Below are 17,254 nucleotides of genomic sequence, written 5' to 3' on the forward strand. Positions count from 1 at the left end.
GTCACTGTAATATGATTGTCCATGTTTTTCAGTCAGTACAAGATAGTGTCCTATCACATTGTCTTGGTTTATTACAAACTTGATGTAAAAGCTAGCTTATCTCTTGCCATAGTGAGCTTTTATGGCTAATACGGTAGCACGCCGATGTGTTAGTACGCTAGAAAAAGAGTTCCTTCGTATTCGCTCTTACAATAACAATGTAGCGACAGGTTCGTTATTATACAGGCTACTGATCAAAAATTAAGTATTGTTGTTTTTAAATGCATTTTTAAAGTGAGTTCGAGGTAGAAGGGATTGTTCCTATTAGCTGTATTGCTAGCCATCTAGACCAACCCGATTTTTAGATTTTAGAAAGCAAAAAAAACAAAAAACCTTTTGTCTTATAGTCTCTCATGATTGTGAACATTAGGCAACATTCCCCCCAAAAAGTGCAGTTCCCTTATAGTCCCATTTATTTAGAAACAAAAGCCATGTATGGCCTTCCTTTTATTTGTATAAGAAGTCGATGTGCCGGTCCTTCCTGAGCAGCCTTAACTTTGTTTGTAAAAGTCCTCCTTACATTATTTTAGTTTTGAACGTCTCTCAGTCACTTTGTAATATTGTTTTGTATTTACTGGCCACCATAGTTGTGCCTCGTTGTAGAAATAATGCCGCGTCATGCACCAGCCAGCTCACCTACGCCCCCCTGCCTCTATGTGGTGAGAAAGTGAAACTGCAGTTTCATCTGCAGTTTATTGTTCGATTAGCAAGTCAAATGATATCGCACTTACAGTATGTCAAAAACATTACACACGTTATAATAATACATTTTATTTTGTAAGGCACCTTTTAAGGCACTCAAGTTACATCATGTAAAAGCAGCAAAAATAAATATAAAAGTAGCAAAAAATAAAAACAGACATTTGCTTCAACAGGCATAATAGGTCTGCCTAAACAGGTGGGTTTTGAGGTGACTTTTAAAAATGATCATGGAATAAAAATATAGAAATGCATGCAGTATAATACAAGTGTCTGCACACAATATATATTGGCAAGATGCTGACAAACAGTGTTAGCTTGCTGTACTAAGCAAAGCGGAGAGGAGATAGCCTCATCGCTGGTTTCTGTCTTGCATTTGATTAGAAATGTGCACAGTTTGACTGCAGAAAATAAAAAACAGCAAAAAAGCCTGAAGGGAATCATGAAGAAAATACATGTTTAAGACGGTTATAACCAGACCACACACATGCAGGCAGCAAGAAGAAATGTCACACTGACTACGCTCCTCGGGCGGGGTCGGTATCTTGCTCAAAGGCATCTCGACAGTAGTCAGGAAGCAGACTATCATTTCTCCAACAGCAACTGCTGGAATTTACTGTAATTTATTTCTGTCAGCAGTGGGACTCGCACCGGGACAGAACATGACACAACATGGACAGATAGAGCCCTCTGGGGGAAACTAACAATTCACTCTTATTAGTCCAACAAATTGCAGCATTGGCTTCAGCTCAATTGATAATAGCAGAAATGTGCTGCAGATGTTTTTTATTATGATGATGATTTCATTGATAACCATCAAGCAATTTACCGACACCTGTGCACGTTTTAAAATCAGATCTAATGGTTGTGTCAATATTGTGACCAGTGGTGGGGGCAGAAAGAAGAAATATAATCCCTGCTGGTGTTATGCTGCCACTGTAATTATTCAATATAGTAGCTGTACAGTTATGTCATATTTTATTATTTTTAAGTTCCGACTGTGTTTTGCATGCAAACGTTTACTTGTATTCCAATAAAGTCACAAGAAGTGCATTTACACATGCACTACAAATATTTCCTAACTGGTGCATGGAAATGTTTATGATTGTTGATAGTGTAACAAAAAGAGTCTTGAAAAGAAAAATAACAGTGATTTAAACATAAATACAGCTATAATTTTTAAATTACATGTTTACAGTTTTGCGTTGTAACATGTTTGAAAAGGAGGTGGAAGAAGCAGGGCTTATTTAATCCTACTTTTCTGTGTAGAAAAAATTTCACAATTGTTCACACTTTTACAATCTTTACCACTAGGAATATATAAATAGATAAATAAATAAATACCAATACGGTTTACGTGAAGTGGCAATGAATGCAAGAATATTTATACTGGAGCTTATTTGCACGTGTGTCAAAACATTTAACTTCGGTATATGTAATATAGGGGTGCACAAAAAATCGATTAACATCTGTATCGTGATTCCTTATTCATCTCGATTCTAAATCGATTCATAATTTTCAACAATCGATTAAAAATATGTCATTTTAAATTTTTATTTAAATACATTTGTTTTCAGGTCATCTCCATGCAACCACAATGAGTTTTTATAAGACGTAAACTGCTTTGAAAAAGTTTCATTATCATTTTGATACCAAACAGTATATTGCAAGGATTGGTTTGAATCGAGAATCAATTCTAAATTGAATCACCCCAGGAATCGGAAACAGATTGAATCATAAAGTGCCCAAAGATTCACACCCCTAGTGTAATATATTAACTATTTAATGGGCAAAAAACACCAAATATAAATACAATTTTGAGACATTTATGATTGTATTACAGTTATTATATGCTGGAATAAATAATACAAAGTATATATATGTATGTGTTTTTTCTTTATATGTATGTATGTATGTGTGTATATATATATATATATATATATATATATATATATATATATATATATATATATATATATATATATGTATGTGTATATATATATATATATACATATATGTATATATGTATATATACATATATGTATATATGTATGTAAATATTTGTGTATGTATGTGTTTATATATATATATATGTATATATGTATGTATGTATGTATATATATATATGTATATATATATATATATATATACACATATATATATATATATGTACGTATATATATATATATATATATATATATATATATATATATATACATATATATATGTATGTATATATATATATATGTATGTATGTATGTATATATATATGTATGTATGTATGTACATATATGTGTATATATATATATATATATATATATATATGTATATATATATATGTATAAATGTATGTATATATATGTATGTGTATTTATGTATGTATATATTTATATATATGTCTGTATATGTATGTATACATATGTATGTATGTATGTATATCTATGTATATACATATGTATGTATATATGATGCATATATGTATATATAATGTGTATACATCTATATAGTGTATATATAATGTATATATAAAATTTACATATAATTTTATATATATATAATATATATAATATATATGTTTATATATAACATATATGTTTATATATAACATATGTATATGTTTATGTATATATTTATGTATGTAATATATGTATATATGTTATATATATGTATATATGTTATATATGTGTGTGTATATATATATATATATATATGTTATGGCAGTAGTCATGCAGTTAAGTCTCACCCTACACTCCAACTCACTATCAAAAATTTCAAAAAGATCGGAGCATGTCGAAGGAAGCCATAACTGTTCTAATCTTCCACCACATGAAGCCACATCAAACTGCCATCATCATTTGTAGCAAGATATGAACTTGTGAAACCGAGTCAACGTTGATTGTTTTGCAAAACTTTTTTTGCCCACATCTTAGGGCGTAGGCAAAATTTATTTGCAATTTATCATCCTCTCTTTGTGTAGTATCTGTAATTTTAACCGCAAATCATTTGGCCAAAGTCCCCAGAAGGAGTTCGTTAAAGTACGACCCCTTTTTTACCGCCAAAAAATGGCCAAAAACCATAAGAACCAAAGTTTGGTGCCATGTATGTATGTATATCTATGTATATACATATGTATGTATATATGATGCATATATGTATATATAATGTGTATATATCTATATAGTGTATATATAATGTATATATAAAATTTACATATAATTTTATATATATATACTATATATAATATATATGTTTATATATAACATATGTTTATATATAACATATGTATATGTTTATTATATATTTATGTATGTAATATATGTATATATGTTATATATATGTATATATGTTATATATGTGTGTGTGTATATATATATATATATATATATATATATATATATATATATATATATATATATATATATACACATATATATATATATATATATGTTATGGCAGTAGTCATGCAGTTAAGTCTCACCCTACACTCCAACTCACTATCAAAAATTTCAAAAAGATCGGAGCATGTCGAAGGAAGCCATAACTGTTCTAATCTTCCACCACATGAAGCCACATCAAACTGCCATCCTCATTTGTAGCAAGATATGAACTTGTGAAACCGAGTCAACGTTGATTGTTTTGCAAAACTTTTTTTGCCCACATCTTAGGGCGTAGGCAAAATTTATTTGCAATTTATCATCCTCTCTTTGTGTAGTATCTGTAATTTTAACCGCAAATCATTTGGCCAAAGTCCCCAGGAGGAGTTCGTTAAAGTACAACCCCTTTTTTTCCGCCAAAAAATGGCCAAAAACCATAAGAACCAAAGTTTGGTGCCATGCCACGCCCACATCTTATGGTATAGGAAAAATTTGTTCGCAATTTATTTTTTTTGGTGTAGTATTTTGAGTTTTAACCATGACTCATTTGGTCAAAGTCCTTAGGAAAATGGCCAACAAAGACCAAGATGACTTAACTTCCTGTTCGTTGTCACTTATGGGTTTTTGAGACTTTTATTTGCGTCTCGTCATGATAGACGTCTCCTGCGATATTCGTGTTGATACTCGAAACTGGTATGATGGGTTAGTTTTTTTTCATTTTCTCAATTTTTACATTTTATTTTCAGGAGCCCTAAAATATAATTTCTTTTGCCATACCTGACACGCCTGCAAAATATGGGGACTTTTCGTGCATGTTAAGGGCCTCAAAAATGCGTAAAGGAGAAAAGACACAGCAATTTCAATAGGGCCCCTGTGGTGCTCTGCTTTTGATTGATTGATTGATTAATTGAGAAGAATCTTAAAGAATTTAATCCATGTAATGCTTTAAAAGGGCAAATGGTTGGCACAGAAGGCCAAAAGGCTTGTTTCCATTGTGGTCCATTATCTATTCATCACATTTGATACATTCAATGATAAAATATATATAACCTGTAACATGTATATAAAAAATTACGTTAAAAAAATTGATAAATTAACGTAATTTTTGCTTGTGCCTTAATAATATTTGAGTGCACTTAAATGATTTTCTAGGGTTCAAATTGTATATGTCAAATAATTTAAAGTGTCCAAAAAGGGGTTAACTTTACTGAGATTATTATAAAAGTCAGATTTATAAAATAAGTTATAATACATTCTAAAGGTCCTGTATAGTCCTAATACTGTATCGTGATTATGACATTAATTGTGATTTTGCTGGCTGTTGCTTGTTATGATTAAACAATGAATGGTTAAAAAAAAAGGACAAATTCCTCAAACTTTAGAAGTGTTATCCAGACCGGACATAGTAGACCCTGCCCTTGGTTAGAATACCAACAATAACTGTGGCTGCAGACATTCTTGCTCTAAATTGCTACCTGAGGAAAAATCCACAGGCATGTCAAATCCCCAAAGACATCCGACTGTATGAAACTGAGTGACCACACAAGAACTGCCCTAGGAATAGCAAACAATCTGCTGAGGGGACGTCCCTTTTGCTCTCCGTCACTGTGATACAAGACATTGAAAAAGCAGAAGATACCACTTATCTTCGAAATATGGTCTTTATTGATGTTTAAATCCATTCCAACTATGTCTGTTTAGGCCCGCATTGAGGAGCTGGAAGAGGAGCTTGAAGCTGAGCGAGCCATCCGAGCGAAGGTATGATAAACAACTAAAGACGCTGCTCTCCACACATGAAACAGAGAGCAGATGTGCCTTCAACATGTCTGTCAGCTGCACAGCAGATAAGGAGCTTGGTGCAGTTTATAGTAGAGATTGGCTCCATTTTAATGCCAAAGACGTTGCAGGGTTAAGGGAGATTTTAAAAAGACGGTTGCTGTTCACCTTAAACTATCTGCACCTGCCACAATAAACCCAAAGAGGAGAACTTGTCTTCCTGATTAACGTACATGACAATCCCAAGGTTTAGAAGGAGCCTTTTTCCTCTCTTTTATCCTCGCCAAGGAACGTATTTATTTGTTCTTCATTTCAATGAAAAAACTACTTCCAAAATATCCAGTTTCGAACTTTGTGGCTCAAGATAAAAGTCAGCAAGATACGTTCTTTGTTGGCGTAGTTGGTCTGGACCCCAGGGTGCAGAGACAACAAGGTGATGTGCAGGTATAAAGCCCTCTTATTAGGGAAAACACAGGTAGTATGAACAAAATAGTGCAGCAGGCAAGTGCACAAAAAACAAACAGGTATAGGCGGTAAAAAGAAGGATAAGCAAAACTGCTCAAAGGTAGTAAAACAGGTACACTTCTTGCTCCTTCAAACAAGAGTAAAGATAAAACATGGTGACAAATAACTACAAATAAATGATGAGTCTCAAAGGGGAAATGATGGTGGAAACCCAGGAAAAGAACTATGAGTCCAAACCTGTCATGTGGGATCATGACACAGCATGTTGGAATTTAATTGTGATTTATGATGATAGGATGGATTTCCAACAACATTTACCTTAATCCATAAACAGGATAATGGCAAATTCATTTTAGGCTCTTAAGGGTTTATTTTTGGGCAGTGCCATGTTCTAGTTGTTAGCCTGTTGGCCTCACAGACAAGAGACTGAGGGTTCGAATCTACATTTGTGTGGAGTTTGCATGCTCTCTTCATCATAGTTATCAAGTCCTGGTGGCTGTGGGTAGTACTTCCGTGGCATAAATGTGACCCAAACAGAGTGGAAAGACATAAATGACACAGAAAGGTACAGATTAGTGGGGAGCATCGAGCCGCCGCTTCTGTGCAAGCTGACATTTGTGTGGACGTGGACTCATTGTATTGCAGCACAGAAGAAAAATCCTGTGACAACAGGTGAGTCTTAATAGGCTGGGGTAATTGCAAACAGCTGTGCTCAATCCCTCACGCCTTCCCCTGGGAACCATGGCAACTGAAAACAGCAGAAAAAGTAAAAACAGAAAAGGGCAGCAAACTAGCCAGCAGGACGCAGACATATAACAGTTCCAGAGACAGCAATTAAAATTTTAGTGTAAGTCAGACTGTATACCTAAATTATACATATGTTAACACCTAAGTTAAAGACATAAGAAAATGATTCAACACAAGCATGTAATGAAACAATCATAAAAAAAAATACAAAAATAAATGAAAGGCTATTCCAGAAGTTCAAGTTAAAACTAAAGCTAAAACCCGTTTGATATGTGTGATCATTGCTGTTTTGGAACTGTCGATTTTAGTGCAAGTTGAGTTTGAGGTGCACCAGCTCCACCGGCAGCAAAACCGTCCCTGAGCATGATGCTACCACCTACATGCTTGACAGTTGGTACAGTGTTCTTAGGTTTGAAAGACTTATCTTGATTCCTACATACTTTATACTTTGCCTCGTTAAGGCTAAGTAGCTCAATCTTTGTCTCATCCAACCATCAAACTTGGACAAATTTCAGTCTAGGTTGAGGGTGTCGATTTCAAAGGCAGATGTTTCTTTTCTAGGTTTGCACTCTCTCAGTGCATGGAAAACTGGTAAAACTGAGTTAGCTGTGGATAGCTACTGGGTTGTTTCTTAACCTTTCATCTGAGGACAACATTATGGGTCTTCTTTCATGACGTATTCAAATAACATTACATTTTTATGAATGACGATCTTGGAAATTGTAGTTGTTGAACTCAAATATTGTTCTGCGTATCGGTCGATCAAAGAGTATTGTCAAATGATGTCATACTCCAGTCAATCATCATCACTCATGAGAAGTTTATCGAGCCTTGCCTTGTCACGTTGAGACATTTTGGAAGCCTTGGAACCTCGTTAAGAGTGAAGAAACTTTGGATTGTGTAATTTTGAGAATATCCCGAATAAATTGTGCCACCCATTCTGTCAAAAAATCATTGAAGACGTCGGCAACGTTGTGTTATTTTTCTAGTTTGGAAATTGAACAATTCAAGTAAACCATGCAGGGTCCCAACAATTAACAAGACTCAAAGTAGGTAAAAAAGTAAGCCCACGATGTTTGTACATTTTTGACCGAAACTGTGCCTGCCAAATTTAGAGAGAGACGTATGTAAAATTTGGTGCTGATTCACATATGGTTTTTTCCATGGCCAAGGTCTGTGCAATTCTGAATTCTAGTTACAGCCACCAATAGAACAGGGGTTTGCCTGTGTTTTGTGTATGAAGTAGTTTCCACCCAGGGACATGTGGTCAGAGTAGGCAGGTGAGGCACATGTCATGATGAACAATCATACATCAGTATGTTCTCAGACAGACAGGTCATAGTGTTAACATGTTCACCAAGTGTGTGGGCAGTACGCCGATGGCTACATGATTTCCATAAACAATAATTAATATAAATAATTGTTATCATGATCTACATTAATAGTGTGATAACAGCAGTAGGATATAGTGTTCTCATTGTAGCTCGAAAAGTAACAATATTATTACAAACACGCATAGTAGCAGTAGTTGTGACCCCAAGATGCGGAAACAGGTGACCTAAAATCTAGTGCAGCTGTGAAGTGCACCGGGACTTACACAGCAATAAAAATGGCATATAAAGCCTTCCGATTAGTGATCAGTGAGTCCCCTAATCACTAATCAAAGGCAGGTGTGTTAAATCAGAACTTAAGCAAGAGGTTAAGTGGCTGACAATAGGGAAAACAGGAAGTGGAACAAAAAATAGGAGCACTGGGCAAGGACTAAATACCAACACAGGACAAACAATATACCAAGTCTGACCTGAAATGACGGATCATGACAAATGCTTCTGCTAGCGATCAATGGACAGCAGCTTGTTTAGTTCCCCCCGAACACAAGCATAAGGACTTCCTTTTGGAAGGAATGTCAAAGTTCAATTAAACGCCTGAATTCAATTAAATTAATGAACTACTGAACACGTGTTTACTCACATATCTCCCAAAGGTGTGAACTTACTTCCCCAAAGCTGTGTCATCAGTGAATCCGCGTGAGAGGGCAGACGTTGCCACCATCAACAGGAAGTGTTTAACCTCAGGCCCCGTTTACAGGGTAAATCCCACCTAACCTTATCCGTGTCCACACACACACAATGGTCGTTTGAAACCCCCTACGTCCGCCGGCACAACGCAACCTAATACGCATGCGCGGAAAATGTGCACGTCATAGTCACCTCCAGTGTTGCTTTGTGTGCAAGTTCTTAAATTTAACTTAACTATTAACTGTTGTGGTATTTCAATTAACTGGAATCCAGTGTGCTGGGGGGCCCTATTGTAGTGAATCACACCTGATCCATCATAAATTAATCAAATCTTTATTGGACACGAAAGTACACAATGTGACAAAGAACATTTGACAACAATCCATCTAGAGATCTAGATATCTGGTCAGGACACTCCTTACTCTTTTGCCTTCGCCTTCATTGTCCATTCGTTTTTGGTGACTTTATATACTCTGGAACTAGACGTTGAGTCCGCGACATACATGGCGGACAATATCTGACACAGTCTGCTTTGCCAGTCCAAATGCATTCGCCGTTTTCCATAGTCTTCCCTCGATGGCCAGGTAATACAAAGCACAAGCTACCTTTTTTATCACATCCACGGTAGCTCGCATTCTCGTTGACTCTCTTTGGACAAATGGACTAGGTTTTTCGCTAAGTAGAATCACAGCTGACCTCAACATTCAAAAGTTCTCTTGCCGTCTGAGAAGTGTTGTATCCCAAATAGCTGCAACTGCTTTCTCTTAAGGTATTCATGTGTGATTTCCACAAGCGTACATGTAGAAGAAGGAGAAACAACGGCATGTCTGGATGACTCGCCTCCATATTTCCAGCGGTTAGCTCTGAGATACGAAACCGCTTTATTATGAAGCTGACTGTGGGGCATTCTTTCTTACGTCACTTCCTGTGTGGAGCGTGGTCTTTATGGTGTCACTCCCTCTCCGAACTCGCTTTGTAAACAATTAATGACTCCATACAAAGCTAAGTGCCGGAGATTCAAGAAATACACGGCACACTTACCTGTGTAAAAATTTGTCCGAGGAGGGGGACCTTAAACGCTGGTTTAGTGTGGCTGAAATGGGGCTTAGGCTAAAAACTAATTATTCGTTTAAGGGGTTAAACGAATAATTAGGAAGGTAGGGACGGCGTGGTGCAGTGGAAGAGTGGCCGTGCGCAACCCGAGGGTCCCTGGTTCAATCCCCACCTAGTACCAACCTCGTCATGTCCGTTGTGTCCTGAGCAAGACACTTCACCCTTGCTCCTGATGGGTGTTGGTTAGCGCCTTGCATGGCAGCTCCCTCCATCAGTGTGTGAATGTGTGTGTGAATGGGTAAATGTGGAAGTAGTGTCAAAGCGCTTTGAGTACCTTGAAGGTAGAAAAGCGCTATACAAGTACAACCCATTTATCATTTATTTATCATTTAAACGATTTAGTGTAGACATAGTCTTAGAGGTGTTTTTTCCCCACTATCTTTGTTTGCCCTTTTACACACACGCCTGTTTCTTTGTATTCTTTCCTGCCTTCAACATGAACATTTTTGCTATTCTTCCTTTTGCGCCACAGCAACATTTCAGAGAATCTTTAAAAAGCCTAAAGCTCGGAGGCCTGGTTCTTATATACTGAGTGCTTGTTGTTTCACACGAGTTGTTCTTGGAGGATGTGTGTATTTAAGCCACACAACACTGGCAGCCCCTCTTAAAGACGGCATGTTCCAGCAAAAAACTGAAAAAAAGTCTCTATCTCAGCTGAGTGTTGAAAAGAATGACAGTAGGCCCGAGGGTGTGTGTTCTTTGCCTTCTCCCCACTCTGGGTAGTCTTTCTAATGGGGATACTCCGGGCCCCCCCACCCCCTACCAGCTCCCTTATGCCATACGGACGGTGAAAGAGGCACGCAGGGACATGCCCCTTTTTATCTGTTCCACAGCTTAAATAGAGCATATCTCCTCCAAAGACATGCTCGCTATTGTTCAGCTCTGCCTCGCAAAGAGGAGAGAGATATCATCAGGAGACACAATTGTCAGACAGCACTATTTTCCATGGAGTCTTTTCCCACTTGGAATGCTGGCTAGTTCACACACATACACCACACCATAGTCACACCAAATTTAGGTTGAATTGTGACTATTCGGTGTTGAATTATATCGTGTTTGAAAGGTTACAGTACAACAAGTGAGTGAGGCACTGGACAGTGCATGGTTCCAAAAGGGGACGGACGGGGCACATTCAGAGAAAGTAAAAGACAATAAATAAATAAATTACTGAAGGAGACAGGGCGAAAACGATGCAAAAGGTAAAACCATGACAAATAACAGTTCTTCATACTCGACTTGTTGGGACCTGGCTGGCGAACATGCAGATGGGAGAAAGAGTAAACATATTTACAAGGTTAAGGGACAGTAGCGTTATTAACATCTACATTTTGGGCCTGAAAAGGGTGGAGTGCCATCTCCGGGTTGGGGAAGAGATCTTGCCCCATGTGGAGGAGTTCAAGTGCCTCGGAGTCTTGTTCACAAGTGAGGGAAGAGTGGATCTTGAGATTGACAGGCGGCTCGATGTGGCGTCTTCAGTAATGCGGACGCTTTATCGATCCGTTGTGGTGAAGAAGGAGCTGAGCCGGAAGGCAAAGCTCTCAATTTACCGGTCGGTATACGTTCCCATCCTCACCTATGGTCACGAGCTTTTGGTCATGACCGAAAGGACAAGATCACGAGTACAAGCGGCGGAAATGAGTTTCCTCCGCCGGGTGGCGGGGCTCTCCCATAGAGATAGGGTGAGAAGCTCTCTTATCCGGGAGGAGCTCAAAGTAAAGCCGCTGCTCCTCCACATCGAGAGGAGCCAGATGAGGTGGTTCGGGCATCTAGTCAGGATGCCACCCAAACGCCTCCCTAGGTAGGTGTTTAGGGCACGTCCGACCGGTAGGAGGCCACGGGGACGACCCAGGACACGTTGGGAAGACTATGTCTCCCGGCTGGACGAAGTGGCTGGGGAGAGGGAAGTCTGGGCTTCTCTGCTAAGGCTGCTTCTCCTGCGACACGACCTCGGATAAGCGGAGGAAAATGGATGGGTGGATGGATTTTGGGCCTGTAGGTGCTGTGGAGAGCAAAAAGCGATAACAGTAACATTGCATACAGGTGCTTGATTTAAAAGGGAATTGATGAAAATAAAAAAATGGAGAGTTCAAAATGGAATGTTAGGGTGCAGTCCACAGAACACAACAAAAACAAAGGATGAAAAGAGGCAAAAAAGGCATTTTGTGCCGATGTACTAGATTTGCGTGTATTAAATCATGTGCAAACTCGATCTACACATGCTAACTCAAAGCTGATCTCCAAGCTTATGCGCAGAGGATTGCATCTGTTAAATGAGCAAAATAAAAAACGCAATCCATTTTTCGAAGGAGTATTCGAAGGAGGTGCACGCAAATGGGAAATTAAAGAAGAGAATGTTGAATTGTGTTCATATAGATTCATAATGTAGTCTTTTATTGTTTGATAATGTATGTGCACTTTTTTAAAACGTCAATCGTGTCCATTCATATAAGGTAAGAAAATAGTTGTCATTGTTTACATCACACATACAATTAACCAACATGGTCTTGTTCTCATTCAATACTTAACAAAAGTTACAATATTAAACGTCCTAAAATACATAAAGTACATAAAAGTACAGTATATAACGGTGAAACACTGGTGTTAGCAGTAGTAGTACATAGCAAAGGAGACAAACAACATTTTTGTATTTAAAATAATATGACGTGTGTATTATTATTATCGTGCATGTGTAGTTTTTAGATGACAAAGTATTGCTGCCAAAGAGCTAATAGTAGTAACTACTGCACATCACAGTCACAGCTTTGTTGTTGACAGCTGTTGCACGTGTTTTCTCCCCGTCGGGGCGGCGACGTCCTCATTCTAGGGGACTCTGGCTGCTTCCTTCGCCGCACGGAAACGACAATGCCAGATTTTTCAGACCTTTCCACTTCTGGAGCCAGTTTTCAAAAACTTCCGTCTCACATCACCAAACACGCCGTTTGCATCGGGATAAAAGGCAGAAATGGTACATATCTTCACCGTTTCCACCTAAAAATGGTTCTGTGGGGACAGGCCCGAAAAGGGTGAACATCTTTGCTCCTGCAAAGTCCTGACTCAAACAGGAGCTGGGGTTCTTTATTAGTATATAAAGAGCAGTGAGTGTTGCTGTCCTTCAGAACTGTTTACTAAGAGGATAGTGATGACTGAAACCTGCACACAGACCGTGGAAAAAGGGTGATACACCAGCCTTGGAGGGGCGGTACACCCTAAAAAGGGCCTCATGGTGTTAATATGTTTTAACATGTTGTGCCTTTAAGTGCATCTTTGCTGGTATCGAGTAGGCCTAACATTACAACTTTTTATGGAGCCTGAAGTTTGAAAATCGACTCAACAGCTGTAAAATATCAGTTTAAAGACAGGCACGCTTTTAACTAGAGCGCTAGCTGTTTGTGCACGTAATGGCCCAAGACCATAACTCTCTCCACGTGGGCTGTGTGATGTACATGTTTGAGCAGGTAAAGGATACCTTCGACCACTTTGCTTGGGAGTACAAGCATTGTGAAAAAACATCTGCATTTGTGCAGACAAACATATTATGGACGTGGAATAGTTGAAAAGTGCACATACACTATTAAACAGTGTATACAGTTAGATAAAAACATTTACTTTACAAGTTCAGTTCCAATGACAGCGTTGTTGTAAGTCTAGTTTTATTGTAAGTAGAAACTCATACCTAAACCAGAAAATACAATTTCGGTAAACATTATGTGTAAATGCGAGCCAAATAGTGTTGAATAACAAAGTGTATGCCTGCAAAATGTGCTAATGTTAGCATGCATGGAGTACCAAAATGTATGACTGAGGTGTACCTGCAAAATTAGATAAATATATGACTCTGAGGTGTATGGCTGCACAATTATCTTAAACATATAACATGCTAATATTACCATGCTAACAATTTTCTAATAGTAGCGAGAAGATTTTGACTTAGGAAGGGTTTTAATCAGTTGTGAAATGCGGAAATAGTAATACTTTATAATTGAGATTATGTTTTATAGAAAAGTGAGAAATCTGAGATTTGAATGTTCAGGGGAAGTAGAAAGTTTTAATTTTGACTTAGGAATGGTTGAAATTGAGTGAAAAATCTACAAAAGCAGACAAAAGAAAAAAGAGTGGAAACTGTGGTATGGAAAAGTGGGAAAAATACGATTTTTGGAAGTTTGAGAATTATAATTATAAATGTTTGGAATGTGAACGTGTTGGTGGTGGAATGTTTTAAATATGTTAAGGAATGTGGAAAATGTGGATTTCCTCTAAATTATTGTAAAATTAAAAATGGCAGCATGCGTGGATGAGCTGCACATTTTCAAAGTGGAATGGTATGAATCGAATCAAAAATGTGGGAGGTAAAGACAGACGTAAAAATTGCGGATGAATAATTCTTGACATTCTCACAATTATGATAGGCTTTTTTGGAGGAGGTCGTCTCAATAGTGAGACCAATACACTGACTAGTTATCACTGTCAATTCCGTAGCATCAGATCCCTGTTCAAAGGTACCATCTTTATCCTTGATGATTGTCGCAACAGTCAAACGGTTTAAAGTAGGCCAGTATTGGTTGGCATTTTTCCACTTTGACAATTTTGTTGTGCCCAATTTTACTTCACTTTTCACTTTCCTTTTCTTTGACACACTGCCACCAGAATAGCCTGTCTCAAGCTTGGGAGACATAACGATTACTACTCATTTTCTTTTTGTGCAAAAATGTATGGGAGTGTGTTGTAACCAAGAAACATGGTGAAACAAAACATCTCAAAGTTACCTTATTCCACTCTTGTTAAGTGGTGCTAAACTTGACAGTTCATGCGAGTACAGGAGTGTCCTGTCTTGAAAAAGGAGAAAACATGGTGAATTACCAATGAGATTAAAAATGATTACTGCAACTTTGGGTGAAAGGCGCACATTGCACATAACTTTAAGAAACAACCATTCAAACTCACTGAGTAGAAACTGAACCCATGCTGGTTCTACCAAAGTCAGCTGACAAACAGTTTGGATGTGTTTTAGCAGGATGTTGGGTAAAATGTCATTTATTGAAATTGGTTTGACAGGTGGAGAAGCAGAGAGCAGATCTAAGCAGAGAACTAGAAGATCTCACAGATCGACTGGAGGAAGCAGGAGGGTTCTCCACCTCTCAGGTAAAACTGCATGTAGACATACAGCAGAACCCTTAAAAAAGGTCAAATACCTGTAAAAGCTATTTTTCCTCATAATTAGAATATAAACTTTCACTTGAAACCTTTAACTTTAAGTGCAATTTTAAGTGACATTTTAACATTCTGCCATTGACACATAGGATGAATAGCAATGTTAAAGAATCCATTTGTGTTCTTACTGTTAGCTGATTCACATGCTCGGTGGTTAAGTCTTTGCATTGAACATGATTTTATATAAACATCAATCATAATTCGTAGGTGTTTTGGGGTCTTTTTAATGCTATGTGTTAGCCCTGTGGCCATCTGGCCATCAGCAGTCCAGCTGTATGAACATGATGTTTATGATTTCAAGAAACAGATGTATTGAATTTTCTTTCATTCCTCAGATAAAATGTTATGGCACCACATACAAAACATTTTCCTGCTCAATGAAAGCAACAAAACTCACAATGTTTGCCAGAAAAACAAAAAAAAGAAGCACTGGGAAATGGTTGTTCTTGACTATGCTTGTAACAACATGATATTTGCATAATCAGAGGGCGTCAATGAGGGCTCACGTTTTGGCTTTCTGAAACGGCACTAGTATTTTGGAACATGGAGAGGTCAATCAATCAATTAATCAAAGTTTACTTAGATAGCCCTTAATCACAAATGTCTCAAAGGGCTTGACAAGCCACAACTACATTCTCGGGTCAGATCCCACATCAGGGCAAGAAAAAAACTCAACCCAATGGGCACAATGAGAAACCTCGGAGTAGACCGCAGATGTTGGGAACCCTCCCTTTGGGCGACCGGTGGAATGGACGTCGAGTGGATCTAGTTAATAATGTGAGAGTCCAGTCCATAGTTATTTGACTATTTAAATTTATATTATGGCCACTTAATATTATTGAATTTGTTGGGACATTTTTGAAAAAAAATAAAAAAATAATACATTTAAAAAAATGATTTTTCTCAAAAAAAAAACAAATTATTTGGGGAGTTTAACCTAGACATGTTCTGCAATTGTTAATCCCATTTTTTAACCACATCCATGCAATAATTGTAATGAAAGAGTGATGTTTGATCAACAGATGGAGGTGAACAGGAAGAGAGAAGCAGAGCTCCAGCGTCTGAGGCGAGACCTGGAGGAGTCAACGGTCCAGTCTGAGACGCTGGCCGCCACGTTGAGAAAGCGTCACGGGGACGTCATGGCAGAGCTCAGTGAACAGTGTGAGGCTCTGCAGAGGGCCAGGGCCAAGTTGGAAAAAGAGAAGCAAAACCTGAGGATGGAAGTAGACGACCTCTCCACTTCACTAGACAGTCTGCAGAAAGCCAAGGTTGGGATGCTGGGGGACATGGAAAAAGAGTTTCAAACAGTAACTTGAGCTCTATGCCTGTGTGACAAATGAATGGCACATGTTGGTTTGGATGTGCTGCTGCAGATGTCCTCAGATGGCCAGATGAAGAAATTGGAAGAGCAGCTCTCTGAGTCTAACCGGAGAGGAGATGACCTGCAGCGGACTCTCACTGAGCTCACTGTGATCAAGAACAGACTCACAGGTACACAAATGGTGGAGCCCTTTTGATTTAAATCCAAACATAGTCTAGAATAAGTGACCTATTTCTTAATACCTTGATTGTTTGATATATTCAATAGATGGCCCATTGTTGATAAATACTGACAACTTGTAATACTAGCAGAGCCCTCTAAACTGTAGTAGGTACGTGACAAAAAATTACAAAATACATCAAAATATCTAAAAAAAAATACTTGATTTAAATGCAAAAACCTACAAATAAGCTTTCCAATGGTACTTGAACTATTGTGATAGGCCAAATATTAATGGAGATACTAATTGTTGAAGTTAAAAAATCAGTCGCTTT

General features: G+C 37.8%; 1 protein-coding gene across 12 annotated transcripts in view; it reads left to right on the forward strand.

The window, feature by feature from the left end:
- Nucleotides 1-17,254, forward strand: part of LOC133610666 (putative uncharacterized protein MYH16) — a 113,656-nt gene that overhangs the window by 68,480 nt on the left and 27,922 nt on the right. For all 12 annotated transcript variants that reach the window (XM_061967156.1, XM_072914087.1, XM_061967151.1 and 9 more), the window contains 4 exons: nt 5,814-5,870; nt 15,284-15,370; nt 16,462-16,707; nt 16,813-16,930. In XM_061967156.1, coding sequence (XP_061823140.1) covers nt 5,814-5,870; nt 15,284-15,370; nt 16,462-16,707; nt 16,813-16,930 — 508 coding nt within the window. The remainder of the gene's footprint in view (nt 1-5,813; nt 5,871-15,283; nt 15,371-16,461; nt 16,708-16,812; nt 16,931-17,254) is intronic.

The sequence above is a fragment of the Nerophis lumbriciformis genome, linkage group LG11, assembly GCF_033978685.3.
Source record: "Nerophis lumbriciformis linkage group LG11, RoL_Nlum_v2.1, whole genome shotgun sequence".
Classification (NCBI taxonomy): Eukaryota; Metazoa; Chordata; class Actinopteri; order Syngnathiformes; family Syngnathidae; genus Nerophis; species Nerophis lumbriciformis.